The sequence below is a fragment of the Canis lupus genome, chromosome 19, assembly GCF_003254725.2.
Source record: "Canis lupus dingo isolate Sandy chromosome 19, ASM325472v2, whole genome shotgun sequence".
NCBI classification, from domain to species: Eukaryota; Metazoa; Chordata; class Mammalia; order Carnivora; family Canidae; genus Canis; species Canis lupus.
The window spans coordinates 51,939,531-51,967,496 of NC_064261.1; the positions used below are offsets into that span (position 1 = coordinate 51,939,531).

General features: G+C 46.9%; 1 protein-coding gene across 3 annotated transcripts in view; it reads left to right on the forward strand.

Annotated features, from left to right (window-relative positions):
- The window catches only part of LYPD6 (LY6/PLAUR domain containing 6), a 122,828-nt gene that overhangs the window by 88,399 nt on the left and 6,463 nt on the right, over positions 1-27,966 (forward strand). For all 3 annotated transcript variants that reach the window (XM_025431862.3, XM_025431852.3, XM_025431856.3), the window contains exons 2-3: positions 6,600-6,788; positions 15,122-15,220. In XM_025431862.3, coding sequence (XP_025287647.1) covers positions 6,671-6,788; positions 15,122-15,220 — 217 coding nt within the window. In that variant the 5' untranslated portion in view covers positions 6,600-6,670. The remainder of the gene's footprint in view (positions 1-6,599; positions 6,789-15,121; positions 15,221-27,966) is intronic.

A 27,966-nucleotide genomic window follows, 5' to 3' on the forward strand; every position in this document is an offset into this window, starting at 1 on the left:
GATGGACCATGTAAGAATACAATGTACCTCCATAACACCAAATGATGGGTATCAGTAGAAGAGCCATTCCATAAGGAGGAGGAGACATAGGGCAGAAGTGATGCCAAATGCCCACTAGAACTATCGTTTCAACCTTATCTTTTGATTTGCCAAGTTGTAATGGCATGGCATTTTATTTTTAGGGAAGAAAATCATCCCAACAGGTAACTTCCCCACCTTCTGACATTCGTAGAAATACTCATTTGAGCCATCATTAGTTTCATTTTGCATTTCCAGGTTAATGAGGTTACTTAGAACTTAGTATTGTTAATTGTAGGGACATCTGTGTGATTTTGCTGGCCCAACATCCAGTTCTTGGCCACGGTTTGGGAAGAACTGAATGAGAATACAGGCAAATGAGGGGAGCAAGGTTGAGGGCTAGAAATTCCTGATAAGAGGTTAAAAATCCAGCCATGTCCAAACTAGACGGTCAGATGAGACAGTGAAATTCATCCCTTTCCTCCCTTACCCACCTTTTGGTTACAGTCTGTTTGATTTGAATTTCTTTACTTTGCCACCAACGTGAAACATGGGATTATCTTCACAAGTGGCACTGTAATTCCTACTTAGCTCTCCTGTACCAGCTCTTCATATTCCAGGTAGCTATTGCGACATAGCAAATCACCACAAAATGTAATAGCATAAAGTAGTTGTCATCATTTTATTTCTCTCTCCTCACTTATGTGGGTCAGGAAGTGAGAAGGGCTTGGCCAGGCAGTTCTCACTTGGAGTCTTCATGCGCTTGTAATCAGACCGTGGCTGGAGCTGGAATGGAGCAGAGAGTGGAGCAGGAGCAGCTGGGGACTAGCAGGGCAGCACTATCTCTTCATAAAATCTCAGTAGCTCTGGGTGGGCTACTTGGGCTTCCTCTCATCATGGCACTCAAAGCAGTCAGATTGCTTACATGGCTGGGTGTTCCAGAACACTGCGTGTAAGTTGAGTTATTCCCACCATACTCCAGCCAACTGGTCAGTAAGTTTGGCCCAGAATAAAAAGGAGAGGATGCAAACGCCACCTCTCAATGGAGAGATGTCAACGAATTTGCAGATGTGTTCGTAAACCACCACCATGTTATAAGCGATTCTCAAATTGTGAGAAGTTACTATAGTCAGAATGATACATTTAAGTTGTCTTCGTTTGGTGAAGACATGTTCTTAATTTGTATTTTTGGGAGCTGGATTAACGTCTCTAGTCATTAAGGTACTACCACGCCTAGATTACACATATCTAAAATTAAGTCAAGATTTCTCATGATCTTTCAGGCTTCAGAATTTCATTTTGCTCCTATGTTAGGCATTTCAAACTTCAATATGGATAGTATTGGGAAATGCTTAGATTTGTATTACTTCTCTAGTTCACATTTGCTTGTGTAGTGATTTAGTATTGAGGTGTTGTCGTTTGGTAGTTGTACCTTAGTCAGTGTAGCTTCCAAAAGTGCTTAATTAATTGTCTTATTGACCAGTTTAAGGAGTTGGGAGTATCTTATTTTATGGACTCTCTATGAAATAGCAGTTGGGGTGTAGATTTGTAAAACTTGACCTGGGTTATGGGTCTATCACTTTGCCTCCATGACTAGTGTTAGGAATCCTCCTTTATACTAAGTATTACCGTCGAGTGAAAATCAGAATGCGACTCTTTTCAACTTTCTCCCAAGTGGAGGAAGTCAAATAGATCTTGAACTAATTTTTTTTCTGTTTCAGAACGTAGCAAGTTATCCATTGGAATAAAACCAGCACTTGAGTAACTCATGCAAAGGTAATTTAGAGCACAAATTAAATCTGTCAGAGTGGTATTAGATTTGCAAAAGCTCATAAATAACAAATGAAAGGTCACAGAGCTGTGAAAATGAGAGTGTACTTCTTCATAAAGAGAACTATAGTCAGGGATGGGGTCCTCAGCGCATATTCAAATAGCAGCACATAAAATGGAAATGCAACATCTTTTCTAAATGTCTAGGACAGTCCAAAGGCACAGTGGACTCTGGAGAAAGGCGTCAAAGTCCTAGAAAAGACCCTTCATATTATCTGAGCGTATCCAGCATCATATTTGGGAGGCTTAGGGATTAAAGCTTCCTTGCCTACTGCCTCTGGACAGAAAAAATACAGCCCCTTCAGCAGAGCCCATATTTCAGTGATGGTTAGACTAATTGTGAATGCATGTAACTCATCTTTCATTTTTTAGTTCCTAGGATATACTAATAGAGTGAGTAGGGTTTCAGGATTTACCATAGGAATGTAAGCAGTTGGTGGTGATATGAATAAATAGGTCTGCCCATTCTGTTTTTCTTATGGGAAAGAGAGGTGGAAAATACAGCCCTGGCTACTACAGAGTAGACAAGGTCTTTTACTGTGCATTGTCTGCACATTTTTTTTTAGTGCCATGTTGGACTTGACTTGTATAAGGAAACAAAATCTATATTAATTAAACGCAATGTATGAGATTCATCAGAATCAAAAATGTTTTATATCTAAGGACACCATCAAGGAAGTGAAAAGTAAACAAGGAGGGAGAAAATATCTGTAAATCCTGTATCTGAAAAGTGTCCAGAGTCCAGAGTATAGAAAGAACTCCGGTAAGTCAACAATAGAGAGACAATAACCCTATTAAAAAATGAGCAAAGGATTTGAATTGGTATCATCCCAAGAAGATCTACAAATGGCCAGTGAGCACATGAAAAGATGTTCAGCATCATATCACTTGGGAAATGCAAATCAAACCACGAAGATACCACCTCACACTCACCAGGCTATAATAAAAAAAAAAGGCTTTTTTTTTTTTTTTTTTTTTTTTTTTTTGTGAAAATAAGGATTGGTGAGGATGTAGAGAAATGAACACTGGTGTTTTGTTGATGGGATCGTAAAATGGTGCAGCCACAGTGGAAAACTGTTGGGCAGTTCTTCAAAAAGTTAAACACAGAGTCACCATAAAACCTGTCAATCCCACTCTTAGGTATATACCCAAGAAAACTGAAGACGTGTGTCCACACAAAAGCGTGAACAGGAATGTTCTCGCAGCGTTATTATTCCCAGTAGTCAAAAAGTGGAAGCCCCCTGCGGCGCCTGGGTGGCTCCGTCAGGTCAGTGTCTGCCTTCGGCTCACGTCATGATCCCAGGGCCCTGGGGTGGAGCGAGTCTGCTTCTCCCTCTCCCTCTGCCCCTCCCCAGTGCTCCTTCTTTCTCTCTCTCTCTCTTTCTCTCAAATAGATAAATAAAATCTTAAAGAAGTGGAAGCCACCCAAATGTCTATCAGCTGATGAATGGATAAACAAATGTGTTACATTCATATCCTAAAATATTATTCAGCGGCAATAAAGGCATGTTGAACCCGTTCATGCTACTACGTGGATGAATCTTGAAAATCTCGTACTAACTGGAAGGAGCTGGACACAAAGGGCCATTTGTTATATGGTTTCATTGACACAAAATGTTTGCAGTAGGCCAACCCATAGAGCTAGAAGGTAGATTCGTGGTCGTAGGGGTTCGGGTGGGGGGTGGGGGGAATGGGAGTGGCCACCGATGAGTGCGGGAGTTCTGGGGGGTGATGCAAGTGTTCAGGGCCAGGTGACGGGTCGTGCAATCGTGTGGATACACAAACACACTCCGCCGAGTAATACTGGCTGATGAGAACCTTTTCAGCCTACAAATTAAGCAAAAAGAAGAATGTTAAACTGATCAGAAGTCCTCAACCATTTTGCTATCTGTCCTTTGAGGCCGCCTTCTAGGCCCACCTAAGCCCAGGGAATACATAAAGAACCATTTCGCGAGTGAGCGGTGCCGGAGTGACGAGGCCTCAGCTGCTTGAGGGGTTCGGAAGGCCTCTTGGGTCCACCACCTGCGTGAGCGCACCTGCAGGAGACGTGCGCCTGCAAAGGGCAGGACAGGACCTCGCGACCTGTGCTCTCTCCACGCCTCTGACACGAGCAAACGTGACGCAGCTGTGTAGAGGGCCTGGGGTGGGACACAGGCCCCACGGGGCGGCTGGAGGGAGACGCGGGAGAGCGTGGGTGGGCGTCACCCCCGTTTGCTTCATCGATGGCGGGTGCCAGGAGGTCACCTGCGTCCGCATGAGCCTCGACAACAGTAAAAGCTTGGTGACAGGAGCTACCCTCCCCGTCTCCCACCTGCTTTGTCCCTGCCTGGCCAGCCACGGGGCACATTTTGGGGTGAAAGACGTGTGGATTTCCAGTAGTTCTGGAAATTGTGGTATTTTTTCTGATTTCAGGAAAGCGAGCTGTGCTGAACCCCCATTCACGGCCCCTTGGTTACTCTCCCTTAGAACACGACAGTCCTGTCATGGTCACCCTGACTTCGAAAACCACATTGACTTGAACGCTGTATTTTGAACAAAACAATAATAATGAAAATACAGGGAAATATTACACAGGATTTCCTGCGTGACGGACGCTGTCCTTAGGGCTTCACCGCGTCGCTTCACGTCATTCGTGCAGTAAACTGTCGAGGCAGGTGGCATTGTGACCTCATTTGGCAGGTGCAAACCCGGGGTGCAGGGGGTGTGGCTGCGCAGCAGGGTCTCGGGGCAAGGCCTCCAGCCGGGGCTCCCCCCCCTCAGCCAGGGGGCCGCTGGAGGTCAGGGGGCCGCTGCAGGCCGCGGGGTGCGCTGCAGGCTGGGGGGGCGCTGCAGGTCGGGGAGGCCGCTGCAGGTTGGGGGGCTGCTGCAGGTCTGGGGGGCCGCTGCAGGTCGGGGGGCCACTGCAGGTCTGGGGGGGCCGCTGCAGGTCGGGGGGCTGCTGCAGGTCTGGGGGGGCCGCTGCAGGTCGGGGGGCTGCTGCAGGTCTGGGGGGGGGCCGCTGCAGGTCGAGGGGCCTCACTCGGGGCCGGGGAGCCGCTGCAGATCGGGGGAGGTCGCTGCAAGTCGGGGGGCCGCTGCAGTTCAGGGGGTTGCTGCGGGCTGGGGGTCCGTGTGCCTCAGGTGCAGCCGCACCCGGGAGGCCTTGGAAGCGGCACCACGCTCCTTTAGGAGGATGTTGTGTTGGTGTCTGTCATTCGTGTCCTGTTTTCTCGGGGTGCCCTCAGGCAGGAGCCCAGCCACCAGACGCCCCGATTTTCTCTATTTGTTTCATAATATATTTACTCTTGATCTATTTTTTTTGACAAAATGATTTTAGAATTATTTTGTCATAGTTTTAAAAAAATCTCACTGAATATTTGTATTAAAATTTGTAAACAGGGGATCCCTGGGTGGCTCAGGGGTTTAGTGCCACCTTCAGCCCAGGCCATGACTCCGGGGTCTTGGGATCGAGTCCCACGTCCGGCTCCCCGCATGGAGTCTGCTTCTCCCTCTGCCTGGGTCTCTGCCCCGCCCCCCTGTGTCTCTCATGAATAAGTAAATAAAATCCTTAAAAAAAATTTGTAAACAGAATGTCCAACTGGTGTTTATTTCTGCCACTTTCAAATAAAGTGACTATCTCACATGCTCCCTGTGGGGGCAACAGAGTGATGGTATTTGCAAAAGAGTAGAACACGAGGGACAGACGGCAGGAAAGCGGTAAGAGGGCAAGCGGTGGCACGTATGAATGACGACATGCATGCACATTCTTAGTGAGCCGGACAGCTCAACCTAGTAAAAGACTTTACTGCTCTCGATTTTAATTGAAAAGGACAGAACCAGAATAAAGGATGCAATGGTGACTGCTTAGTGCTACGCTGATGCTCCAACCTCATTTATCAGTTTGACTTTTTCCTTCCTTTTCTTCCCTTCCCTTCCCTTCCCTTCCTTTGCCTTGCCTTGCCTTGCCTTCCCATACCATCCTATCCCTTCCCATCCCATCCCTTCCCTTGCCTTCTCATCCCATCCTATCCTATTCCATCCCATCCTATCCTATTCCATCCCATCCCATCCCATCCCATCCCATCCCATCCCATCCCATCTCATCCCATCCCATCCCATCTCATCCCTTCCTTTGCCTTGCCTTGCCTTGCCTTGCCTTGCCTTGCCTTGCCTTGCCTTGCCTTGCCTTGCCTTGCCTTGCCTTGCCTTCCCTTCCCTTCCCTTCCCTTCCCTTCCCTTCCCTTCCCTTCCCTTCCCTTCCCATCCTGTCCCATCCCATCCCATCCCATCCCATCCCATCCCATCCTAGCCCAAATCTGAAAGCCTCGCCTCTGTGGGTTTGCTTGGGCACCATGACCCAGGGGTGCTGCACTCTCATACCTGGCCTTCATCGTTCCCAAGGAAATGCTCCTGAACCGTTGTGCCTGCCTTCCGCCTTGGTGCATTCCGGCTGACATCCCCTGGCCTCCTGGCAGAAATACCTGGATTTCATTAAAACCCAGTCTCTCCTGAGGCCATCTCTGCTGGATATTAGAGGGGACTGCTACCCCACCAGGGGAGTTTTAGCTACCTAATGAAGAATAGATTGGGGCTGGACTGTTCGACGTGCTCTCACATTACCGTTTAGAAGGTTTCTCTCCCTGTCGACCCACCTGCCTGTGCCTGTGGCTTCCTGTGTGCCCGCAGCTCATCCGACCAGCGCAGGGGCTCTGCTGGGCCCCCCAGGGTTTCCTCGAGTTGGACACTAAGATGAGTCTTGCTTCATATTTCAGGTGCGAGTTCCCTCCCGTTGTCCCAAGTTCTGGCTCCCAGGCCCCCTGTATGAGTGACGCCTCGGTCTGCCATGGAACCTGGCCCTGCCCTGGCCTGGCTCCTGCTCCTGAGCCTGCTGGCTGATTGTCTGAAGGCCGCTCAGTCGCGAGACTTCACAGTGAAAGACATTGTCTACCTCCACCCTTCAAGTAAGACTCCTGTTCGCTTTGCTGCTGAAATGTCGCTTTACTTTAAATAAGATGTGAGTTGGGACGCCCGGGTGACTCCGTGGTTGCGCGTCTGCCTTCAGCTCAGGTCATGACCCCGGGGTCCCGGGATCGAGTCCCGTGTCGGGCTCCCCGCGTGGAGCCTGCTTCTCCCTCTGCTTGTGTCTCTGCCTCTCTCTGTGTTTCTCATGAATAAATAAATAAAATATTTGAATAAATGAATAAATGAATAAAATCTATTTAAAAAAAAAAAGATGTGAGTTGAAAGACAGGCAAAGGCAGCCTTCCACGCAAGGGAAACTTTGGATGATTTGATTGGGAGGGTGCAGGTGCCCCCAGAGATGTATGTTTTGCCCTCGCCTTTTAAATAGGGTGTTTGTTTTTTATTCCAAGGCAGATTGTTAAGGCTTGTTTTCTCTGTTCGCAGCACAATCGCTCCGATGCTGAGCGCCCTTCCCTTTAACTTGTGCCAGCTCCCAATCGGTTATCAAAGTGAACTGGCGTGTCCCGGGAGGAGGGTGTTTGTAAAAAGATCAGTTCTTTACAGGCAAGATAATAGCTGGTCTTCCTGTCTGGGCGTCGGATTCTCAGTTTCAGCGGTGTTGGCCTCCGCTACTTCCTATTCCCTATCCCTTTTGGTTTCCTGTGTTTGAGAATCATCTAGGGAGTGCGTAGTAATGTAGGTGCCCAGATCCCTTCCCTGGGTGTCTGATTGCACACGCCTGGGACTGTACCAATGAATTTTTGCTTTCGGCAAGAATTTCAGGTGTTTCTCTTACTCGTATTCTAAGGATCACACTTCGGGAAACACAACAGTTAAACTTCTGCTTTTGGCCTCCATCTCTCTGTTTATCTTCTCCCTCCCTCTTATTTCTGTCTGAATCCTCTTCTGCGTGGCCCCTGTGGTAGGGAAGGCTGGGTATATTGGGTGTGTTTTGACCTTTACCATTTGCCCTGAGGTATGTTACTCTTCTGAAATGTTCCGTTCAGCAAATGTTTTCCGAGCGTCTACTGTGTGTCAAGCATCGTCATGGGCATGGGAGGTACAAAGGCAAATAAAACATGGTTCTTGCTTTTGAGGATCTTATAGCCCAAGTGGAGGCAGTCTCCACCCAGTCAGAATATTTCATGGGTACGTGTTCTGGTGTAGATGACAGGGGTTCCGAGGAATGCACAGGGGCTTGGGGCTTGGGTCCGTGGCTCGCTCAACTGCTTTGTAGCCTTCTGGCCTGAAATAAGGTCCCTAACTTTGTGAAGGTTAAATAAAGGAATGTGTGCAGAGCACTTAGCAGAGTATGAGCCGAAGTAAATGCTCAATGAAATTTAGAGGCATCTTGTTAGGTGCTCATTTCTACATTTCTAGAGTGGATGAAATAATACACACCCTGGTGCATTATTTTGTGGACTAGAGATAATATCCGTAAGATACGAGGCACCTACGTGAGAGGCAGTGGGATGTTTGTTTCTTTTTTTTTATAATAAATTTATTTTTTTATTGGTGTTCAATTTGCCAACATACAGAATAACACCCAGTGCTCACCCCGTCAAGTGCCCCCCTCAGTGCCCGTCACCCAGTCACCCCCACCCCCGCCCTCCTCCCCTTCCACCACCCCTAGTTCGTTTCCCAGAGTCAGGAGTCTTTATGTTCTGTCTCCCTTTCTGATATTTGTTTCTTATGACGTTGTTGTGAGTGAGTGAGATGGTAAACTGAAGTTGCTGGAAATAGGTCTCTCTAATGTTTTAACTCCAAATATACACTTGACAGGCAGCAAGTAGTTCCTTCAGACTTGCTGCTATTGTATGCTCTCACCGGTAAAGGCTGGTGCCTACTGGTTAATTGTGTGGAAAGAGTATCTGGCTGCTTGTTTCTATGGGACTGTTTATTTTAATGATCATGGAAAGAAGGTGCTTTTTGATATTTGCCGTGTTCTCTGGAATTGCATTTTGGTCTCTTCTCCAAAGAGCCATGCTTTTTTATTAGACCTGGTGAACAAAAACCTAGATTTCAGTCTCAGTTTTGACTGCGAAAACCTTCCGTTTCTATGGGATTCTTTGTCCGCTTCAGTGACAGACTCAGTAGTCACTGGGCCGAAAAACAAGCCTCCTGTGAGGCTGTGATTGTACACAGGGTGGGGAGGAAAATCAAGGGGATTAGATTTGAGTGAACAAGACTAAGTCACACACGCCGACCACTTCTGTGCCAGTGTTGTGGCGGGTCAGTGCCTGGGATGAGTGGGCCCCCTATGTGAAAAGTCCTTTTCAGAATGGGATTTCTAAAGGATGAGCTCTGCAAGGCCAGAGGGAGCAATCAGTCTTGCCCTCTAGAGGTTGGCAGGAAAGTTCTGCTCATGTGGCCTATGTTAATTAAATAGAATTAAATAGGATAGAATTAAAAAGAATTCACATATAGGGGTGTCTGGGTGGCTCAGCCAATTGAGTGGATGACTCTTGGTTTTGGCTCAGTTCATGGTCTCAGGATTGTGAGATTGAGCCCCCGGTAGGGCTCTGTGCTCAGCGTGGAGTCTGTTTGAGATTCTCTCTCTCTCCCTCTGCCCCTCCCCGTACTCACATGCTCACGCACTCTCTTTCTCTAAAAAGAATAAATCTTAAAAAAAAAAAAAAAAAAAAAAAGGATTCACCATATAGAAAGACTTGGTGGGGTCTTCTGATGTGATTTGGAGATATGGAGGCCAGAAGATATCGGTCCTAAGCTCGATTATACATAGATGATTCCCCGGAAGCTCTGGGCTGAATTCTCGCTTAGAGTCTCCATGACTGGTCACGGGGAGTAAAAAGTCTTGCTGGATTGAAGTTACCTTCAACAGTTCCTACTCCACATTTCTCTGCACGATCTCAGGACTTTTTGATGTTTGTTGGCTTCTCTTAGACTTTAATTTTTTTAAAGGTCATGGTCCTCTGCCCCTGAGCGGCACCCACTAGACCAGGTTTAGAGGGAGTGATCTCTCTGCAAATCAGCAGGTTTCTATAGAATATAGACCATAAAAAATAGGTGAGGGAAGAGTGGGATTATCTTGGCTTTGAATTATTAATATAATCACCTCACTTTGTAGATGGAAGCCCAAGTAGCTTTCCCTGGGGTCAGCAAGAGAGCCAGATCCCATTAATGTTAGATACTGCTCAGAACCTACCAGAGGAGAAATCGGTGATGCTAGAGATGTTGAGAAGACACACAAGTTTTCTACACCACCCAAACAAATTCATTTCCCGTGGGCACCAAGCAGTCCTCAGAGACCATAAGCGAAGTGAGGTGAGATTGGAATCTTGGTTGGAAAAGTTCAGCATCCCATGACTCATCTCCTTTGATCTCCGGTTCCCTAATTTTTGTGCGGTTTTTGTTTGTTTTTAAAGATTTTATTTTTAAGTAATCTCTATACCCAGCATGGGGCTAGAACTCACAACCCCGAGATCAAGGATTGCATGCACTAGCAGCTGAGCCAGCCAGACACCCCTTGGTGCCCTAGTTTTTGAGGTTTCTGACCTTTAATAAAAAAAAATCAACTTCATGGCTTTCAAACTTGAGGCACTGACCTCTATAACGTTCTGTTCTGTAATTTGTATGTTTTTCTTTCCTTTTTCATTTGAAAAATGATGAATTTCTTCCCACCCTATGATTAAAATACCAAAGACCAATAAAACCTTCAAAGCAGGAGTTAGCATTCAGAGAAACGGAGTGACTTCTTTGGTTTCCAGGCATCAGACGAGATAGTGGAATTTAGCATCCTAAGTGGTTGCAACCTGTTCTTGGCCTCCATTTCTTTACTTCTAATAGAAACCTCTCCTGAGAAATCCAATTTTCCTCTGGCTGCATATTCTGAGTCTTTCCTTAATCATGTGGAACAAAGAGCTGTGTCCCTGCGGGGGGCTTGTTTATGCCCAGAGAGTGAGCCAACGCAGTTTCTTCACAATTCTGTACCGCGTAAGTCTTAGGAAGTGAGCGTTCTTTCTAAAAAGGTACCAGAAAATGCATTTCTGTCAGAAATATGTTCATAGCATTCAAATTATCCTGACAATATTTTGTCGCTGGATGGACTCAGAAGGGAGATCAATTTATCAGATTTCTAGAAATCTTATGTTTGCATGCAGTTTCCAGAAACAATGGAAATTAGTTTTGCAAGAATAAAACAGGTTTGGATGCGTTACACAGTGGCACGCATTTTAAAACAAGATTCTCTTCTCACCACAGTTTTGATGACTGAAGGCCTTTGTCCAGGCAAAAGTTCCAAGAGATGGAAACAAAGCTGGAGTCTCTTCCATGGCCTTACGAGTGAATTACAGTGGTTGAACCTCGGCTGACCGTAGGACTCTAATGGACCGATTATATTACAGGAAGTAACTGGGCGCTTTGGCTTTTCCTTTTTTCTTTACAATCATCTACTCTTGAGGGACCAGGGACTTATGCCCTGAAATGCAGAACACTAAGCTTATTAACTCTGTGATCAAGAGCCAAATTAGATTCATTCACAGCTGAGGCCACCACGATTTGAAACTTTACTTGCTCTGTAGTGCTTTGAAGTAACAAAGAAGAAAATAACACATCTCTTAGGAACCCTTTTCCTTCCTCCTAAAAAAAAGAACTTCTTTATCAGATGCGGTATCAGTTAGCGAGTTACTGGAGACAGTTGCTCATCTGTGGACCTTAGTTTTTGGTTGAATATTTCCAGGGCGAAGAATTTAACCATTTACTTGATATTGTGCTATAATTGGCCCCTTGAAACGGAGTCTGTTTGAAGAGATTTGGCACAGAGAAGAGTTTGACGATTCACCCATCGGTACTACCTGCCAAGATGCAGGTACAAGTTGCTGAAAGCAAATATTTAGACGGTTGTGGTTGAGACGCACGCAGGTAGGACGTTGTAGATTTAAAAGTAAAACTCACTGAAAAGGAGATCCCTTGGTTGAGTGTCAGAGCCGGTGCTGATAGACATGCCCGAGATAAATGACTTGACGCGAAGCTTCGTTTCGCCGCCGTAGTGTTCTAGCTCATATTCCTGTTTAAATTTTGATGTGCTTTGGGTTACTTGCAGAGCCCAGGCCTACTTGTGTAAGAAATAACAGTATTTAGTGGAATATGTCACCCGTCTAGCAAAAGATCATTTTGAAGAGTCCAGTAAATAATCCAAATTTGGGAACACCACAACTTCTTAGTGCCAGGTTCTCGAGAAGTTCATTCTTGTCGTGGCTAGATCATCAATCTTCATTCAGAGTTCTTAATTTGTCTCTTTGATGGGAAAGTTTCCAGGAATAACTAATCCGACATTCCGGTGAAGAGTTTTACTGGCTGTAGTGACCGACAGATAAAATTGGACGCTCTCGTGAATTAATCACGCCCGCTGCAGTGGCACGGCCGGCTTGCAGTCCTAAACCTGGGGGAGTGTGATGATAATTTTTTGAGAATTACTTTTCGGTGGCAAATCATTTACTTTTTTTTTTTTTCCAATACATGATAATTCCTCAAATTTTACAAGCCATTTTGAAGTTCTTTTAAACCTATTACATATTATGTGTTTTTACATTGACGGTGAAACTAGTTTCTTCATGTATCCAGTAGGACAGCGTCTTAGAATATTTCGTATGGATTTTCTCATAACAGTGTTTGTCAAAATAAGCTCAGTGTCCATGAGGATATTGAGCGGCTTTGGAATGTAAGGACCTGCTTGTTTTAAATTCTTCGGGCTCACACTTGAGATATCTTCTTATGTAAGTAGAATCTCTCCATTCCGATGTAACCCACCTATCTGGACGGTGAGCTGTGGACACATAAACGTTATTTGTGTGTCGTTTTACAAGATCTTGTTTCCTTCTGTTTTGTTATAACCGTATGAAGGGGGAGCGTGTATCCCCGTAGTGAAATTTCCTCCCTGGGAGCTGCGGCTCTAAGCTGCCTCCCGTCCTCTTGTTTTCGGACAGTCCGTGCCCTCACTATCATCATCTCCTGGAATTTGAGTCCCCGACTACGTGGAGGAACATAGTTGGCCTCTAAAAAGTTCCAGTTTCTTACCTTTTTTAGACAGGTTGTGAGTTTTGATCATGTTCGTTTCTTGGATGGGGTCAGGCTCAGCTGTGAAATGGTACGAGCACGTACAAGGACGGCGGCTATTCTGTGCAAGGTGAGCACCAGAGTTAAAGCTGGCCCATCATTTTGGCCTTAAGCTGCTGCCTCCTCCTTCATTTATTTTTGATAACACACTTAATTGCTTCCATGTGGGCAAAGCAATTTACCCTGAGATGATTATTTCCACCAGTGGGATACGCAGGCACGGCCATCTGCGAGGGAGAACAGTTGGCTCCTGCAGATGAAGTCTTTGAGCGCTTGCAGTTTTGAAAGAGGCCAGGTAGGGATCCCTGGGTGGCGCAGCGGTTTGGTGCCTGCCTTTGGCCCAGGGCGCGATCCTGGAGACCCGGGATCGAATCCCACATCGGGCTCCCGGTGCATGGAGCCTGCTTCTCCCTCTGCCTGTGTCTCTGCCTCTCTCTCTCTCTCTGTGACTATCATGAATAAATAAATAAATAAAATCTTTAAAAAAAAAAAGAGGCCAGGTAATTTTACCAATTAAAAAAAAAAAAAGCAAAAGTTCTGTTTATGGAAGGCAAAACTCTAAGTTGATAAGCAGCGAGGAAAAGCACATGAGTGAGAAGGACAGAGACGACCCGACATTCATTCCTGGCACCTGACATTCTTGGCGGACGCTCGGCCTTAAGTGCCCACCAGGCCCTGCGTGTGCTGGGCATGCTCTCTACAGCGGGACTCTAACCGGACACCTCTCTGTCCGAGGGTACACGAAGGCAAGATACGAGCACCTAGGACAGTCTCTTTGGAAGGTAGGAAGCAGGAATTCAGGGGTGAGGAGAGGATGGGCTAGGGAAGGCTTCCTGGGATTACACATCCCTCAGGCTTGAGCTAGAGGCCTGTAGGGCCTCCACATCCACCACGTGGCCTCAGCGTGCTGCCCCGTGGACATCAGAGACGGGCCTGCTACGGCCTTCGGAGGGTCCCCTCTGCACAGCATAGACTTTGGTCACGAAGACTCTTTTCTTAGCTGCTGCTTACTGTCCCCAGGATTCTTTTTTTAAAAAATAGATCTATTTATTTATTTATGATAGACACAGAGAGAGAGAGGCAAAGACACAGGAGGAGACAGAAGCAGGCTCCATGCAGGGAGCCTGATGCGGGACTCGATCCCAGGACTCCAGGATCACGCCCGGGGCCAAAGGCAGGCGCTAAACCGCTGAGCCACCCAGGGATCCCCGTCTCCGAGGATTCTTAACCATGTCAGGGCAACCAGATAAACATACCAGGTTGAACCGGAGATATTGCCACTTTTTAGGTCAAAATGGTCAAACATAAGGGCATTTTTAATGTTTCAATCTAATATTTATATTTACATGTTGACACGTCTATGCGAGTTGACGCATAAGAGTAAATCGTTGGAAGTCTAGAATGCCTGTCTTTAGTTGGAACTTTTATTGGGATAGTTGTACTTTCGTAAGCAGTTATAAGAAGTGACATAGAGGGATCCCTTGTTTACTTCACTCAGTTTCCCCCAGTGGTAACATTTTGAAAAACCAGGTTATTAACGTTGATGCAATCAATCTACTTGTCTTATCCGGACGTCCCCAGTTTTACTTGTGTTCATTTGTATGTGTATTTAGTTTGACACAGTTTCCTCACATGTGTAAGTCTGTGTCCCCGCCACCGTGTGAAGACCCTAAGCAGTTTCAGTAGCACAAGAATCCCTCCTATCAGCCCCCCCTCCACCTTCCTCTCCCCTCATGCCCCCACCACTCCCATCCTTACCCCCTGGCAACCACTAAACTTTCCTCTACTTCTAAAATGTCATTTTTCAACTGTTGTATAAACGGAATCCTACAGTATGTAATCTTGGGGGACTGTTTTCTTTTCAGTTCGCATAATTCCCTGGAAATTCATCCAAGCTGTTGAATGTATTAATAGTTCACTTTTGTTGCTGATATTCCATAGCATGGAGGTACCGCAGTGTGTTTAACCACTCATTCATTGAAGGACATCTGGATTGTCTCCAGTTTTTGGCTATTACGGCCGAAGTTGCTGTGAATATTCGCATACAGGTTTTTGTGTGAATATCAGTTTTCATTTCTCAGAGATGAGTGTCCAGGAGTGCAATTGCTGCTGAGTCAGATGGTAGTTACAGGTTTAGTTTTTAAAGAAACTGCCAGGCTGTCTTGAGAAAACTTTTGTAAAAAGATGACCATGTCTGACTTCAGGATTCTGTGCTCAGTCTAAAAAAAATTAATCTTTTTCTTGATCCTTTTTCTAGCCACACCATATCCCGGTGGATTTAAGTGTTTCACCTGTGAAAAGGCAGCAGACAATTATGAGTGCAACCGATGGGCTCCAGACATCTACTGTCCTCGAGGTAAATTCTCAGTAGACAGATTGGGGTCCCCAGAGCTGCCCGTGAGCGAACCGCCTTGTTGACTTGACGCATAGATAGAGAGAGGCATGCTTGCGATCTCAACCACTTCTCCTGTCTGAGGCTATTAGTAGATCTTTTCTCATCGACTTATGATCAAAGGCTTTTAGAGACATCAACTAGTCACAGGAAGGCCCCTTTTCTCCTGAAGCGTCCTTGGAGTGCCTGAAGAGGTAAGTGCTCCTTCCCACCCCGAAGCCTAGCCAAATGCAGGACAAGAAGAGAACAACCAGCCTGTTGGCCACTCTCTGAAGCATCCGTCACTGCATAGTAACTTCCTTTATGTAAAGTATGAATTGGTGTTCATAGAAAGATCCCATTTATTGCATATCTTGCCAGAGGCTTCTATCCTGAGAATGTATGAAAGCTGGAATTCGAAATGCCGTTATTGCACACGCACAAAAAACCTCTGAGCTTTTTAAACTATTCATTTCTTCTGAAGGATGAGACGGATGCCCAATTGAAGCATGAAATTTTGACCCAGAGGCCCATTTCAAAATGAAGTAGACCCTTCACGTCCATACTCATATCTCTTTTATCCCATTGAATAGGAAAAATGGTTATATTTGGTTGTGGAGTCACTAATAATGGGCTGTTTTAATTTTGGAGGGAAGTCCGGTCATTTGAATGGGGGAGATAATGAGGACAGAGTATTTTATTGACAAATGTTTGAGTGGACAGTTAGGTTTCACTGATGATTTAGGTCCAGTTGTTAAAATGACTGAATACACCAGCACCAAATCTATTATTTTGTCACATAATGCAGGAACTCTCACACTCCGCCTGGGCGTTGGGAGAACATGCAAAATTAAATTAAGAGGCAGGTGTCCAGCTGCCTAAGCCGCTACTGTTTAACCCATGAGCTTCCACCGAGGCTGCCCAGTAGAAACTCCCGTGGATCTCTTCAAAATCACTGGAACCTGTGTCCTCCCTGGGCCAGTGGTCCTCAAACTCCAGTATGATCAGCATTTCCTGGAGGGCTTATTAAAACACAGACTTCTGCCCCCTTCCTGGTTCAGGAAGTCTGCTTCGGGTTCTGAGAATTTGCATTTCTAAGGAATTCCCAGGTGACACAGATGCTGCTGGTCTGGAGACCACGCGGTAAGAAACGCCAGCATCTCGGAGAGGAGGGCCCTGCACTGGATGATGGAAATACCACAGGTGATTCTAATGAACAGGCAGGGGCAAGAACCGCTGGGAGCTCCTCTCCCCGCTAATAGGAAGTGAAGTGCACTGTTGTCATTTCCAACTTCCTCTTGTTTACTTTTAGGTAGAGATGCTAATGGGGTCCCAAAAGACCACAGGGAAGAGAAAAACATGTAGATGCCAAAGATTGGCCTAATCACGAGCTAGATAACCAAACCATCCTGGTAATTAAAGATAAGTGCTCTCTGCATTGCCTTCTGCAGCCATGTGCTTATTTTGGAATAAGCCAGTGTTTTCCTAACGTTACCCCTACAGAACGAACATTTGGGCAGGTTGCTGATGGACTTGGTTTAACCCAAGTTGCTTCTCAAACTTGGTGGCGCATTGAAATCACAGGGGAAAATCATAAAACACCGATGCCCGAGGCCGTTCTCAGGGTGTGGGGTGGTGGCTGAGCATTAGGATTTTTGAAATCCCCCCGGGTCGTCCTAATATGCAGGAAATTTTGGGACCCACTGTAAACAGTGATTCTGGACAAAAACAGGATGGTTTGCTTGTGTCGCCAGTAACCTTTGGGATGGTTCCAGCAGGGAACTCGCTTCTGAAACAGTTGCCGCTAGCCGGAGGTGCTGCAGAGGAAATGTGGCAGCGCTTTCCTCGCCGTTGCCCTTGCAGGCGGGATGCAGGGGACAAGGAGGGCTTGTGAGTCCGTGCTCTCAGGCGTTGGGCCGGATTTCAGAGGCCCTGTCCAAGTCTGACGGTGGGCAGGTATATCCCTGCCACAAAGGAAAAGCAGGGGACCGGTAGCTCTCTGCTTGGATCCCTCTCAGGAAAAGGGGACGATCCCTTGTGGTCCTTTGCCCAGAGGTCAAAACCAGTTCTTCCAAAGTACAGATATCGGAAAGAATCACAGCGTTCACACAAGTTCTCTTTTTCCCTTCTTCCCTCCCACTTTTATCTTTTTTGTCCTTAAACTTGGAAGGCTAGTGGAAAGTGATGCTCTGAGGTTCATGACGCAGAGTGACCATGCCAGGCTTTTGGGGGGGATTATGCAGTGGGAGGTAGGAACCGGGTTTCTCCTTTCAGGGAGCACCCAGTGAGCTGGAGGGACAAGATCTGAATGTGTCAAGTGTCGAGGATGTCGGGACAAGAGCAAGTGCCAGGTGAAGCGTGGCATGCGGTGTGGGGGAGCCGACGGGAACCGCGGCCCTGTGGAGGCTCAGGCGGCGCTGAGGGTGTCGTGGGCCGGGGGGAGGCAGCAGCCCTGCAACTGGGCGGCGGAAGCAGAGTGTCAAGGAGGGCCTTCGGGGGGTCACTCGGAGCACAGGTGTGGCGATGGGCTGCCCAGGGGGGCTCGGGGCCAGCAGAGACGTGGCCCTGGGCATGGCCACTAGTCCGCGTTGGAGAACAGGGGGGCAAAGAGGTGGAGCTTGGGTATTTTGTGGGGCCTTGAACGTCAGAGGAGGAGTAGGGACTAAGGCTGTGACCTGAGAAGGGATGGAGCCACACTCAGCTTCTTTCTTGGCCAACCCCACTTTCCAGGAGCCTCTGGGCGATCTCCAGATTTTTCTAATGATGAAAACATCATCACTGATTATTAGATTAAAATCTGAATCCTAACCACTGAACAGCCCGAGATTTATTTTCTCCCCGCTTGTTAGTAGTTGGCAGCGGCCCTAGAGCCACCAAGGGGCTTGGTAAGGGAGGCTCAGGGGCTGCTGTGGACGAGCACCCCGGCTTTCCGTGAGGTGCTTGGCCTCTTGTTTGTTTTGTGACTCGTCCAGCTGCGTTTTCATTATCACTCAATGTGAAAATAACTGGTTGAAAGCGAAAAACCCCTTTCGTGCCAGTATTTAGTCTTCTCTCTGTGGAATAAGCCCACATTCCAAACTGCTCGGGGATCATCTGGATTTCGAGGATGTTTGAAAACCAAGCTCCGTCACACCGACGTGCCCCGGCGCCTGCTGTACGTGAGCCGCCGGGGCCAGCTGGCCTGCAGGGTCCCAGGCGTGTGGCGGCGGCCGGCAGGCCTTGTCCCGAGTCCTCGGGGCCAGGGCGGCACCGGCCACCGGCGACTCGGGCTCCCGGACTGACTCTGGAAATGTGCGCTACGGGGGTATTTTCCTGTCACGCTGCCCCGGCCTCTGAGCTTACGGATCCCCGCCAGCAGGCTCCGCGGCGGGAGAGGAGGAGGCCCGCAGCCGCCCCTCGCCCCCCGACCTGGCCGCCCCTCGCTGCCCCCCTGGCCGCCTCTCCTTGCCCCACCTGGCCGCCCCTCGGCTACCCCACCTGGCCGCCCCTCGCTGCCCCCCTGGCCGCCTTTCCCTGCCCCACCTGGCCGCCCCTCACCACCCCACCTGGCCACCCCTCGGCTACCCCACCTGGCCGCCCCTCGCCGCCCCACCTGGCCGCCCCTTGCTGCCCCCCTGGCCGCCCCTCGCTGCCCCCCTGGCCGCCTCTCCTTGCCCCACGTGGCCGCCCCTCGCTGCCCCACTTGGCCACCCCTCGGCTACCCCACCTGGCCGCCCCTCGCTGCCCCACCTGGCCGCCTTTCCCTGCCCCACCTGGCCGCCCCTCGCTGCCCCCCTGGCCGCCTTTCCCTGCCCCACCTGGCCGCCCCTCACCACCCCACCTGGCCACCCCTCGGCTACCCCACCTGGCCGCCCCTCGCCGCCCCACCTGGCTGCCCCTCACTGCCCCCCTGGCCGCCTTTCCCTGCCCCACCTGGCCGCCCCTCGCCGCCCCACCTGGCCACCCCTCGACTACCCCACCTGGCCGCCCCTCGCTGCCCCACCTGGCCGCCCCTCGCCGCCCCACCTGGCCGCCCCTCGCTGCCCCCCTGGCCGCCTTTCCCTGCCCCGCGCAGCCGCCGGAGTCGGGGGGATCTTGAAATCCTATCATCCGAGGGGCCAGTTTAAGGAGCTGACGAAAGAAAACTCGGGGTTAGCCGCACGCCCTCAGAGCCCGGGTTTAGCCCGCGTGCAGGCCCAGCAGCGCCTCGGGACAGGGGCTGGCTCGGTGTTTATTAGGAGTCTGTGGAATTAAATGTCAAGTCCAAAACATCACAATTTCAAAAAGGCTCATTCCGTGGAGGATGCCTGAGCAGCCAGGGCTTTTAGGTTTCTTCTTGATCCTGAAGTGCAGATGCCTCCCTGTAAGACAAAATCTTCCCCTGAAAGTACTGCGGGGCAAAGTCCTGGGTGACCCTTTTCACATCTGTTACCCGGTTGAAGCAGGAAATATCAGTGTGGCCCCAGCACAGCTGAAGACAAGCCCCGGGGCAGTAATTCGCAGGAAAGCCTGCCTTACTGTCACTCCCTCTCCCTCTCCGCAGCCTTTCGGTTTTACTTTGCCTAAGGGCGGATTTGTTTTCTCTTTTAGGCGATGTTAGATGTTAGACTGCAGCCCTCGCGGTGTGCGGTGTCCGCCTTCTCTAAGGGTCTCTATCCTAGCTCTGAGCCGCCAGGCTTCACATCTTCTAGTTTATCTCTGAACACCTCCCGCCCCATCTCCATCCCGGGTGGAGAACTCCGAGCCTAGCCTTGGCCCTTAGAATTTCCCTTACGTTCAGGAGAGTTCACTTGTTTATTTTGTTTTATTTTTAAGATTTTAGTTATTTATTCATGGGTGACCCGGAGAGAGAGGCAGAGACCCCGGCGGAGGGAGAGGCAGGCTCCTCGCAGGGAGCCCGAGGCGGGACTCGATCCTGGGACCCCGGGGTCACGTCCTGGGCTGGAGGCAGCCGCGCACCCGCTGGGCCCCCCGGGCGCCCCAGGAGAGTTCACTCGTGTGTCCACAGAAGCTTTCGGGGACACGGCACCAACCCTGCTGGCTGCTGGGGGTGACGGGCTGTGTAGGTGACCCAGCTTGTCCTGTCGCTAATTGGAAGTCTTAGACCTCCTCCTTTTTTTAAAGTCAAAACCTTAAAATTGACGGGTAACAGCCACGCCAGGAAGCGGATAGATGGATCGTAGTGCGGAGCCCGTTGGAATGTCACGAAGTGAACTGGCGGCGTGTGCGTCCCCCGTGCTAGGCGGCGGCGCCTCGCCAGGCCACTAGGGCTGCAGGCGGCCTCCCGGAGGTGGCCTGGTCGTGACGACCAGCACAGCCACACACCGATGAAATCGCAGGCCGTATTCCTTTTCTTCCCCACGTTTCCTATGTGAGAGTCACCCGCGTGTTCACGAGCCGCGGGGCCGTCCTCCGGGGTGTGCTCCACTGCGTCCACTCTCGATGGGCACTGGGGCTGCCTGCGGACTTCGGGTGCCGTGAGCGTCCTTGTGCACGTGTTCTGGAACGTGTGTGTGTGCATTGCTGCTAAGAGCAGCTCCGTGGGGTCGCCGGGCGTGTGGCACGTGTGCTTTGGCCTCCCCGGCGACGGCCTAGCAGCCTTCCAGAGCGATCGTGCCACTTCTTGCCGCTCGGCAGTGCCTGGCAGTGCCCGTTGCTGCGCAGCCTCCCGGCACTCCGCGTTGGCAGAGGCGAGAGGAGCTGCAAGGTGACGGGCCGAGCTTTGTAAGCAGCGGCCTGCGAGCGGGTGGCCGGGCCACCAGCCTGCGTCCCCACGCCGCCCCTCTCCCCCGCGGGCTCGGGTCCCTGCTGGTGCCCCTCGGCGCCCCGGGGAGCCTCCCCGGCAGCAGGTGCCCCGAGGGGAGCTCGGGGAGACACGTCGGGCCGCACTTCGCGTCCCCTCTGCCCCGGGGGCCCGCCTCTGCTTCCACGCGGATTTCTGTTGTTTCAGTTTGATCTGGCTATTTCAATTTTATTCTGTTGTTTCTTGGTAAGAAGGCAGGAGCTAGTTCATTTCAGCGGGCATTGAAACTCCCAGATTGCTTCTCCAATCAGAACCGGTCAGTGATTTTTTTAACCCAAGTTTCATCAGCCTAGACAAGGTGGGTGTTCTTTGGACACCTGAAATCATCCAGCCAGCTCCAATCCACGGTGTTTTCGCCCGAGTATTTTCCATGAACACAATTGCCTCAGATAGGAAGCATCCCCTTGATGCTTTTGTCTTCTTGCTTTTATTTGAACCACGGTTCACGTGAGGTCCCGTTTATCCTCGCCCCTTCCACCTATCTTCCCAACCACCTTCGTGGCCTTTGCCTGGTAATAAGCACAGAGCTTTCTGGATGTCAGGGATTTGCTTTAAAAGAGGGTTTCCTTAACTTCCTATGTCGCCTGTCCCTAGGAAGTATGGATGATTTATCTTTTCTTTTTTAAGACAAGACAAAAATAAAACCAAGAAAGTACCTGTTTGGCAGTTTCTTCAAGAGGCGCTGACTATAGGGTAAAGGAAGACAGTTATGACTCAATCAGGTTGATAAGTATTCATTTATTTTTAATTTCTGCCTTTAATTTTTTTTACCTGGAGAATTTTTTACTTGGGGCAAGAAAAGAGTCTCTTTCAGGGGTCTGTGGAAAGTAACTGATAGGATCAGGAAAGCCAAGAGATTAATCCGATGCCTAGATCCTGGAGACCATGTGATAGTCCTAGTTGGGGTACACTCCACGTAATTGACCTTATCTACAACTCAGTTTGTAATTCGTTCCCTTCATAAATTTTCCTTTAACTTGGACTCTTTTTTCTTTCACTTTTCGTTTTACTGAACTTATAATTGAGATGTAACATACGCAGAATAGTGAACAGCACGATGAATTTTCACAAATTGAACATACTGGGGCAGCCCGGGTGGCTCAGCGGTTTAGCACTGCCTTCAGCCCAGGGCCTGATCATGGAGACCCGGGATCGAGTCCCACATCGGGCTCCCCACATGGAGCCTGCTTCTCCCTCTGCCTGTGTCTCTGCCTCTCTCTCTCTCTGTGTCTCTTATGAATAAATAAATAAAAATTAAAAAAAAAAACCACTAGCAAAGCTTAAAAAAAATGAACGTACTGTGGAAGCAGTACCCTGATTAAGAAATTGATTATTTTTGTCAGCCCAGAGGCTTCTTACATGACTACTTTTGGTTACTATCTCTACCAACAAAGATCTGTCATAGGCTCAGTGGTGTCCCCCCTGAAATTCCCATGTGAAGTCCTAACCCCCAGTACTTCTGAATGTGACTGGGGAAATCTAACAAAACATTTATAAGATTTTTATGCTAAAACTATAAGTGCTAATAAAAGAATTCAGAAAAAGTTTATTTTTTTTATTTTTTTTCAGAAAAAGTTTAGAGACCGTGTTCATGAATTGAAAACTCAACATAGTAAAGATGTCAATTCTCCTCAAATTTATATGCAGCTTTTACACAATTCCCATCAAAATTCTAGCAGAATTATTTGTAGTTATACAAATAGTAGTTTTTATATATTAGTATGTAGTTAAAATTATTATACAATTAATATGGGAAGGTAAGAAACTAGAATTGTTGAAACAGTTTTGGAAAAGGAATAAAGTGGGAGGAACCAATCTACCCCTTTCAATATTTCTCCAATGGTTACAGTTATCAAGACTGTGGTATTGTCAGAGGAATAGAAGCATAATCACTGGAACGTAATAGAGATCTCAGAGACTCTCAAAAATATGTCCAACTTATTTTTGACAAGGTCACAAAATCTGATTCACTAGAGAAAAGAGCCTTTTCAACAAATGTGTTATAACATTTGGACATCCATGGGCAAAAAAATGAACCTCAACCTAAGCATTACACTCTTTATAAAAGTTAACTCAAAATTAGTCATAGACTTAAATGGCAAGTATAAAGCTGCATGACATTTAGTAAAAAAAAAAACACAGGAGAAAATCTTTGAAATCTATAGGTATGGAGAGTTCTTAGACTTGATATAAAAAGCATGATCTGTAAAAGGAAGAATGGGTAAATCAGACTTTATCAAAGTTTAAAAATCTTTGTTCTACATAAGACCCTATAAAGAGGACGAAAAGACAAACAACAAACTGACACAAAATATTTGCTAATCAAATATCTGACAAAGGACTAATATCTAAAATATTTAAAGAATTCTCAAAACACAATAGTAAAAAATGAAACAATTAAGAAAATGACAAAAAACGTGAACAGATATTTCACCAAGGAAGATAAATAGATGGCAAATAAGCACATAGTCAACATCATTGGCAATTAGGAAAATGCAAATTAAAAACATGAGGTATCACAGTATATCTACCAGAATGGCTAAAAAAAATAATACTATCAAATGCCAGTTAGATTTTGGAGAAACTAGATTATGTTTATATTGCTGGGGGAGTATAAAATGGTACAGCTACTCTTGAAAACAGTATTAACAGTTCCATAAACAGCTAAACAGACAGTTGGCAGTTGCAGAATATGAGATTTTAGAGGCCAAAACTAACCTGGTAGAAATTCAAATATATATCCACCATATAACCTAGTAATTCCACTTCTGAGCATTTATCCCAGAGAAATGAAAACCTGTGTCCACACAAAAGCCTTTACACAAGTGTTGATTGCAGCTTTATTCATAATATCCCTAACCTAGATGCCCTTTTGGTCGGTGAATGGCTAAACCAGTCTTTGTGCATCCATAGCATGGAATACTACTCAGGATTAAAAATTAGCAAACTGTTGATATGACAATCTGGATGACTTTCTTTCTTTCTTTTTCTTTTTTTTAAGATTTTATTTATTCATGAGAGACACACACACAGAGAGAGAGAGAGAGAGAGGCGCAGAGACACAGGCAGAGGGAGAAGCAGGCCCCAATGCAGGGAGCCCGACGTGGGACTTGATCCCGGGACTCCAGGATCACGCCCTGGGCCAAAGGCAGACACTCAACTGCTGAGCCACCCAGGGATCCCCTGGATGACTTTCAAGTGATTAAGGCTGAGTGAAAATGCCTAATCCCCAAAGTTCACATACTATATAAATCCATTTATGTAACATCCTTAAAGTGATAAAATTATGGAAATGGAGCACAGATTAGTAGTTGCCAAGGATTAAGGAGGGGGTAGGGAAAGGAAGGATGAAGATGTGAGAATAAAATGTTTTGACACGAGTGATCCTTGTGGAGATAGAAATGTTCTCTATCTTGACTGCATCAACGACCGTATCCTGATTGTGATACTATACCATCCTTTTGCAGTATGTTGCCATTTGGGGAAAAGTGGGTGAAGGATATGTGAGATCCCTCTGTATTATTTCTTACAAATCATGGGAATCTGTAATTATCTCAAAATAATAAAAACTTTAATTAAAAAATCAGAAAAAAAAAACATCAATTGTGCTAATGTTGAGAAACTGTGATAAAAAAAACATCAATTGTGCTAATGCTGAGAAACTGTGATTTAGCAGGAAAGCCAGGAAAGCCAGACATACCAAATGAGGAAACTAGGAAGGTCTATGAATCTGGTAGGAGGAAAATCAAGGAAGGTTTCACAGAATTCATCACATTTACATTGAACTTTAAAGTACAGGTTTCCAGGAGGAGCTAGGGGGAAACATTTTGGTTGTGAACGGTGGGCAAAAGATGTAATGTGGTATCTCAAGGTATCCAGTAAGCAATGATGAGATAGTTTCAGACCTAGATCAAGGGCAACATTGAATAATAATAAATGCTGAGTTTCAAGATGTGAGTTATAAACGTAATCGATGCTTGTAGCAGGGAAGCAAAGCTCCTCTTATCCCCTTGACACACAGCTTTAGGAGCAGGGAGAAAGCAGTGGACCACCCGTGGCCACTCCAGTAAGCTAACTAAACCTAGCGGTACGCAGCCAGGGCTCCGTAACAGGCAGGGTGCACTCGGGCCCTCACAGACCGGGGCGGGGGGCATGATCTGACCTTGGTTTCACTAACATTTCTGGTGGTTGTCTGGCATCTGCATTAGAAAGTAGAGAAGTCAGACGAGACGAGAAATGATGCAAAGGGAAAATGGAAAATGAAACAGAGGAATTAGGTGGATAATGGAGACATTTCAGGGACTTGTAGATGCCTGAGCTGAAGAGAAGAGAAATCTGAGCTGCTTCTGAATTTCATAGTCCAAGATGGAGGTGCCACCTCTGAGGATAGAAGCACAGGAAGATAAACAGATGGGGGTGGCAGTGGATTTGATTTGTTTAAGATACATGAGATTTGAGATACTGCTGACAGTGTCCAGGAGAGAGCTGGAGATTTGGTTCTGTGGTTTGGGAGAGTGTCAGAATGAAGATAACATCATCAGAGGTTGGATGAGGTCCCTTGAGTGAGAAGTGAGAAGAGGTTCAAGGACAGGACATGGGGGCAGTCCCCAGTGGCTCAGCGGTTTAGTGCCGCCTTCAGCCCAGGGCGGGATCCTGGAGACCCGGGATCAAGTCCCACGTCGGGCTCCCTGCAGGGAGCTTGCTTCTCCCTCTGCCTGTGTCTCTGCCTCTCTCTCTCTCTGTCTCTCACATGAATAAATAAATAAAACCTTTAAAGAAAAAAAAAAAAAGAACAGAACATGGGAGGATATTAAGGAAAGCGTAGCAAGAAAAGAGACCAGAGATGGAGGAGAAACTCTAGAAGGTAAAACTCTGAAGCGCAGGGGAATCACACAGAGGACATGATACATAAGAGATCCCAGAGCTGCAAAGAAATCCTTTGGGGTCAGACATGGGAAAAGGACATCCAAGGGGACACTTAGGCAAACAGTCATTGCAGAGGAGAACCTGGGAGGAGCACAGCCCGATGTGAAGGGCTGAGGACACAGGAAGGATTCAGGCTGGGCGTGTGTCGGCAGATGTCACTAGACTTTTTTTTTTTTTTCAATATAGTTTGTAATACTATGATTAAAGCTGTATTCCTCCCATTAATTTTCTTGCACATGGAGACTTGTTCTCTAGTGTCACTTTAATCATTAGATATGTTTGTTAAAACACACACACACACACACACACACACACACATACACACCAAACTAGTGGACCCACAAGGAATAACTGAGTGGTGAGGAAGCCCTTTTACTGGCAAGTGGGTCATTTTTAATTCAAATCATTTAACGTATATTTTGTTTAAATACTGCTTCCATATTGGAAAATGAATATTGGTGGGTAAATGGAAATTTACATTGTAGCTTTGAAACTTTCTTTGATTTTTTTTTTTATTTTAAAACTAGTTCATGGAATTTCTGTGTGTGTGTGTGTGTGTGTGTGTATTTCATGAAAATTATATATTTTATGATTTTGGGGAGTTGATTAAGCTCTCTTATACCCAGTTCTGCTTTCAGTTGCATGCCTGTGAGTCTTAGAGTAAAAGACTTGTGTTTCACAACCTCTGGGAATACCAGGCAGTTGCAGAATATGAGATTTTAGAGGCCAAAACTAACCTGGTAGAAATTCAAATCCATCTTTTATCTTTTAGATAAAAGCCTTTGAAATCCTTTTAGTGTGAAGTTATCAGCAGGCTTGATTCTCATATAACCTCATTACTAACCCAAGGATTATTCAGAATGCATGGAGAGCAATGCTTTGTGGCTGAAACTCTTTTTTTTTTTTTTTTTTTTTAATCAATTCTACAGCCCAGTGATAAGCCACATGTGGTCCACCTAGTTCTGCTTGGGAAATGCTGCCTGCTTGCCCCCCGCCTGCCTTGGAGATCACAATACACACTCAAGGCTCTCCTAAGTTGTGTTCTAAAGAAACCTGTTCAACTTTATTTGAATATTTCCAAAACTTATTTAACTGTAGAGCTTTTTTTTGTATTAACATTTCATAACTCACCTAGGGGTTTTGTAAGATAAGAAGTGGAATGGATTAACAGTTCAGATCTAAGGTAGCTGCTGCTGGAAGTAATGGGGTGTTCTCGAAATATCTTTGTTTCCTGGGTTATATTTTATGAGTGTAAGAAAATTTTTTATCTAGACTCATCACTGGTCATTTTTCTCTCCCCGGGATAGCAAGAATTAACTTATTAGGTACTGGACTTTTGCATATTTTCCTGGAGGGAAAAAAACCTCATTGGTTATTATCTTTGCAGTGTAATAAATTTCCAATTAATAAATTAAAAGAGGGTTTATGATGGACACAAAAGTAAGAACAAAAAGTAGTTATGTCAAGTTCACCAATTGTTGTTCAAGGCTTACTTAAGATCAGAGCATTTAATACTTGGGGGACAAACCTAGTTTCCAAAACCGAAACCATGTAATGGTTTACTTATTCTATAAACGTATGATCTTATCTGCTCAGATTTACCTTCGGAGCAATAAAACCTCTGGCAGCTACTCCTGGTTGTCTGCGTGAAGGGGAGACAGGAGATAAGAGCATTCCTGTCTTAATTGCTCTCTTGAACATCCGAAGGTGGGATGGGGTGGGAAAGGTGTTCCTATGATGACCATAAATGCCCAAGTCTGGCACCAGCGAGGTAAACCAGTCCTCTTTGGGAAATACGGTAAATCTCTCAGGCTACTGGTCTTCATTTATTAAAACCTGTCACTGCCTTAAAAAAAAAAAAAAAGATTAAAAAAAGAATCAGAGGAGACCCGCCACCTCCTCCGCATCAGAAAATTAATCACTCCAGTTTATTTTAGCACTTTGGGAGAATTTATTGCCAGGTGCAAAACTTTCAACTTTCCTGTGGGCTCATAGGGCTGCCTTACTTATTCCACTCCCAAAG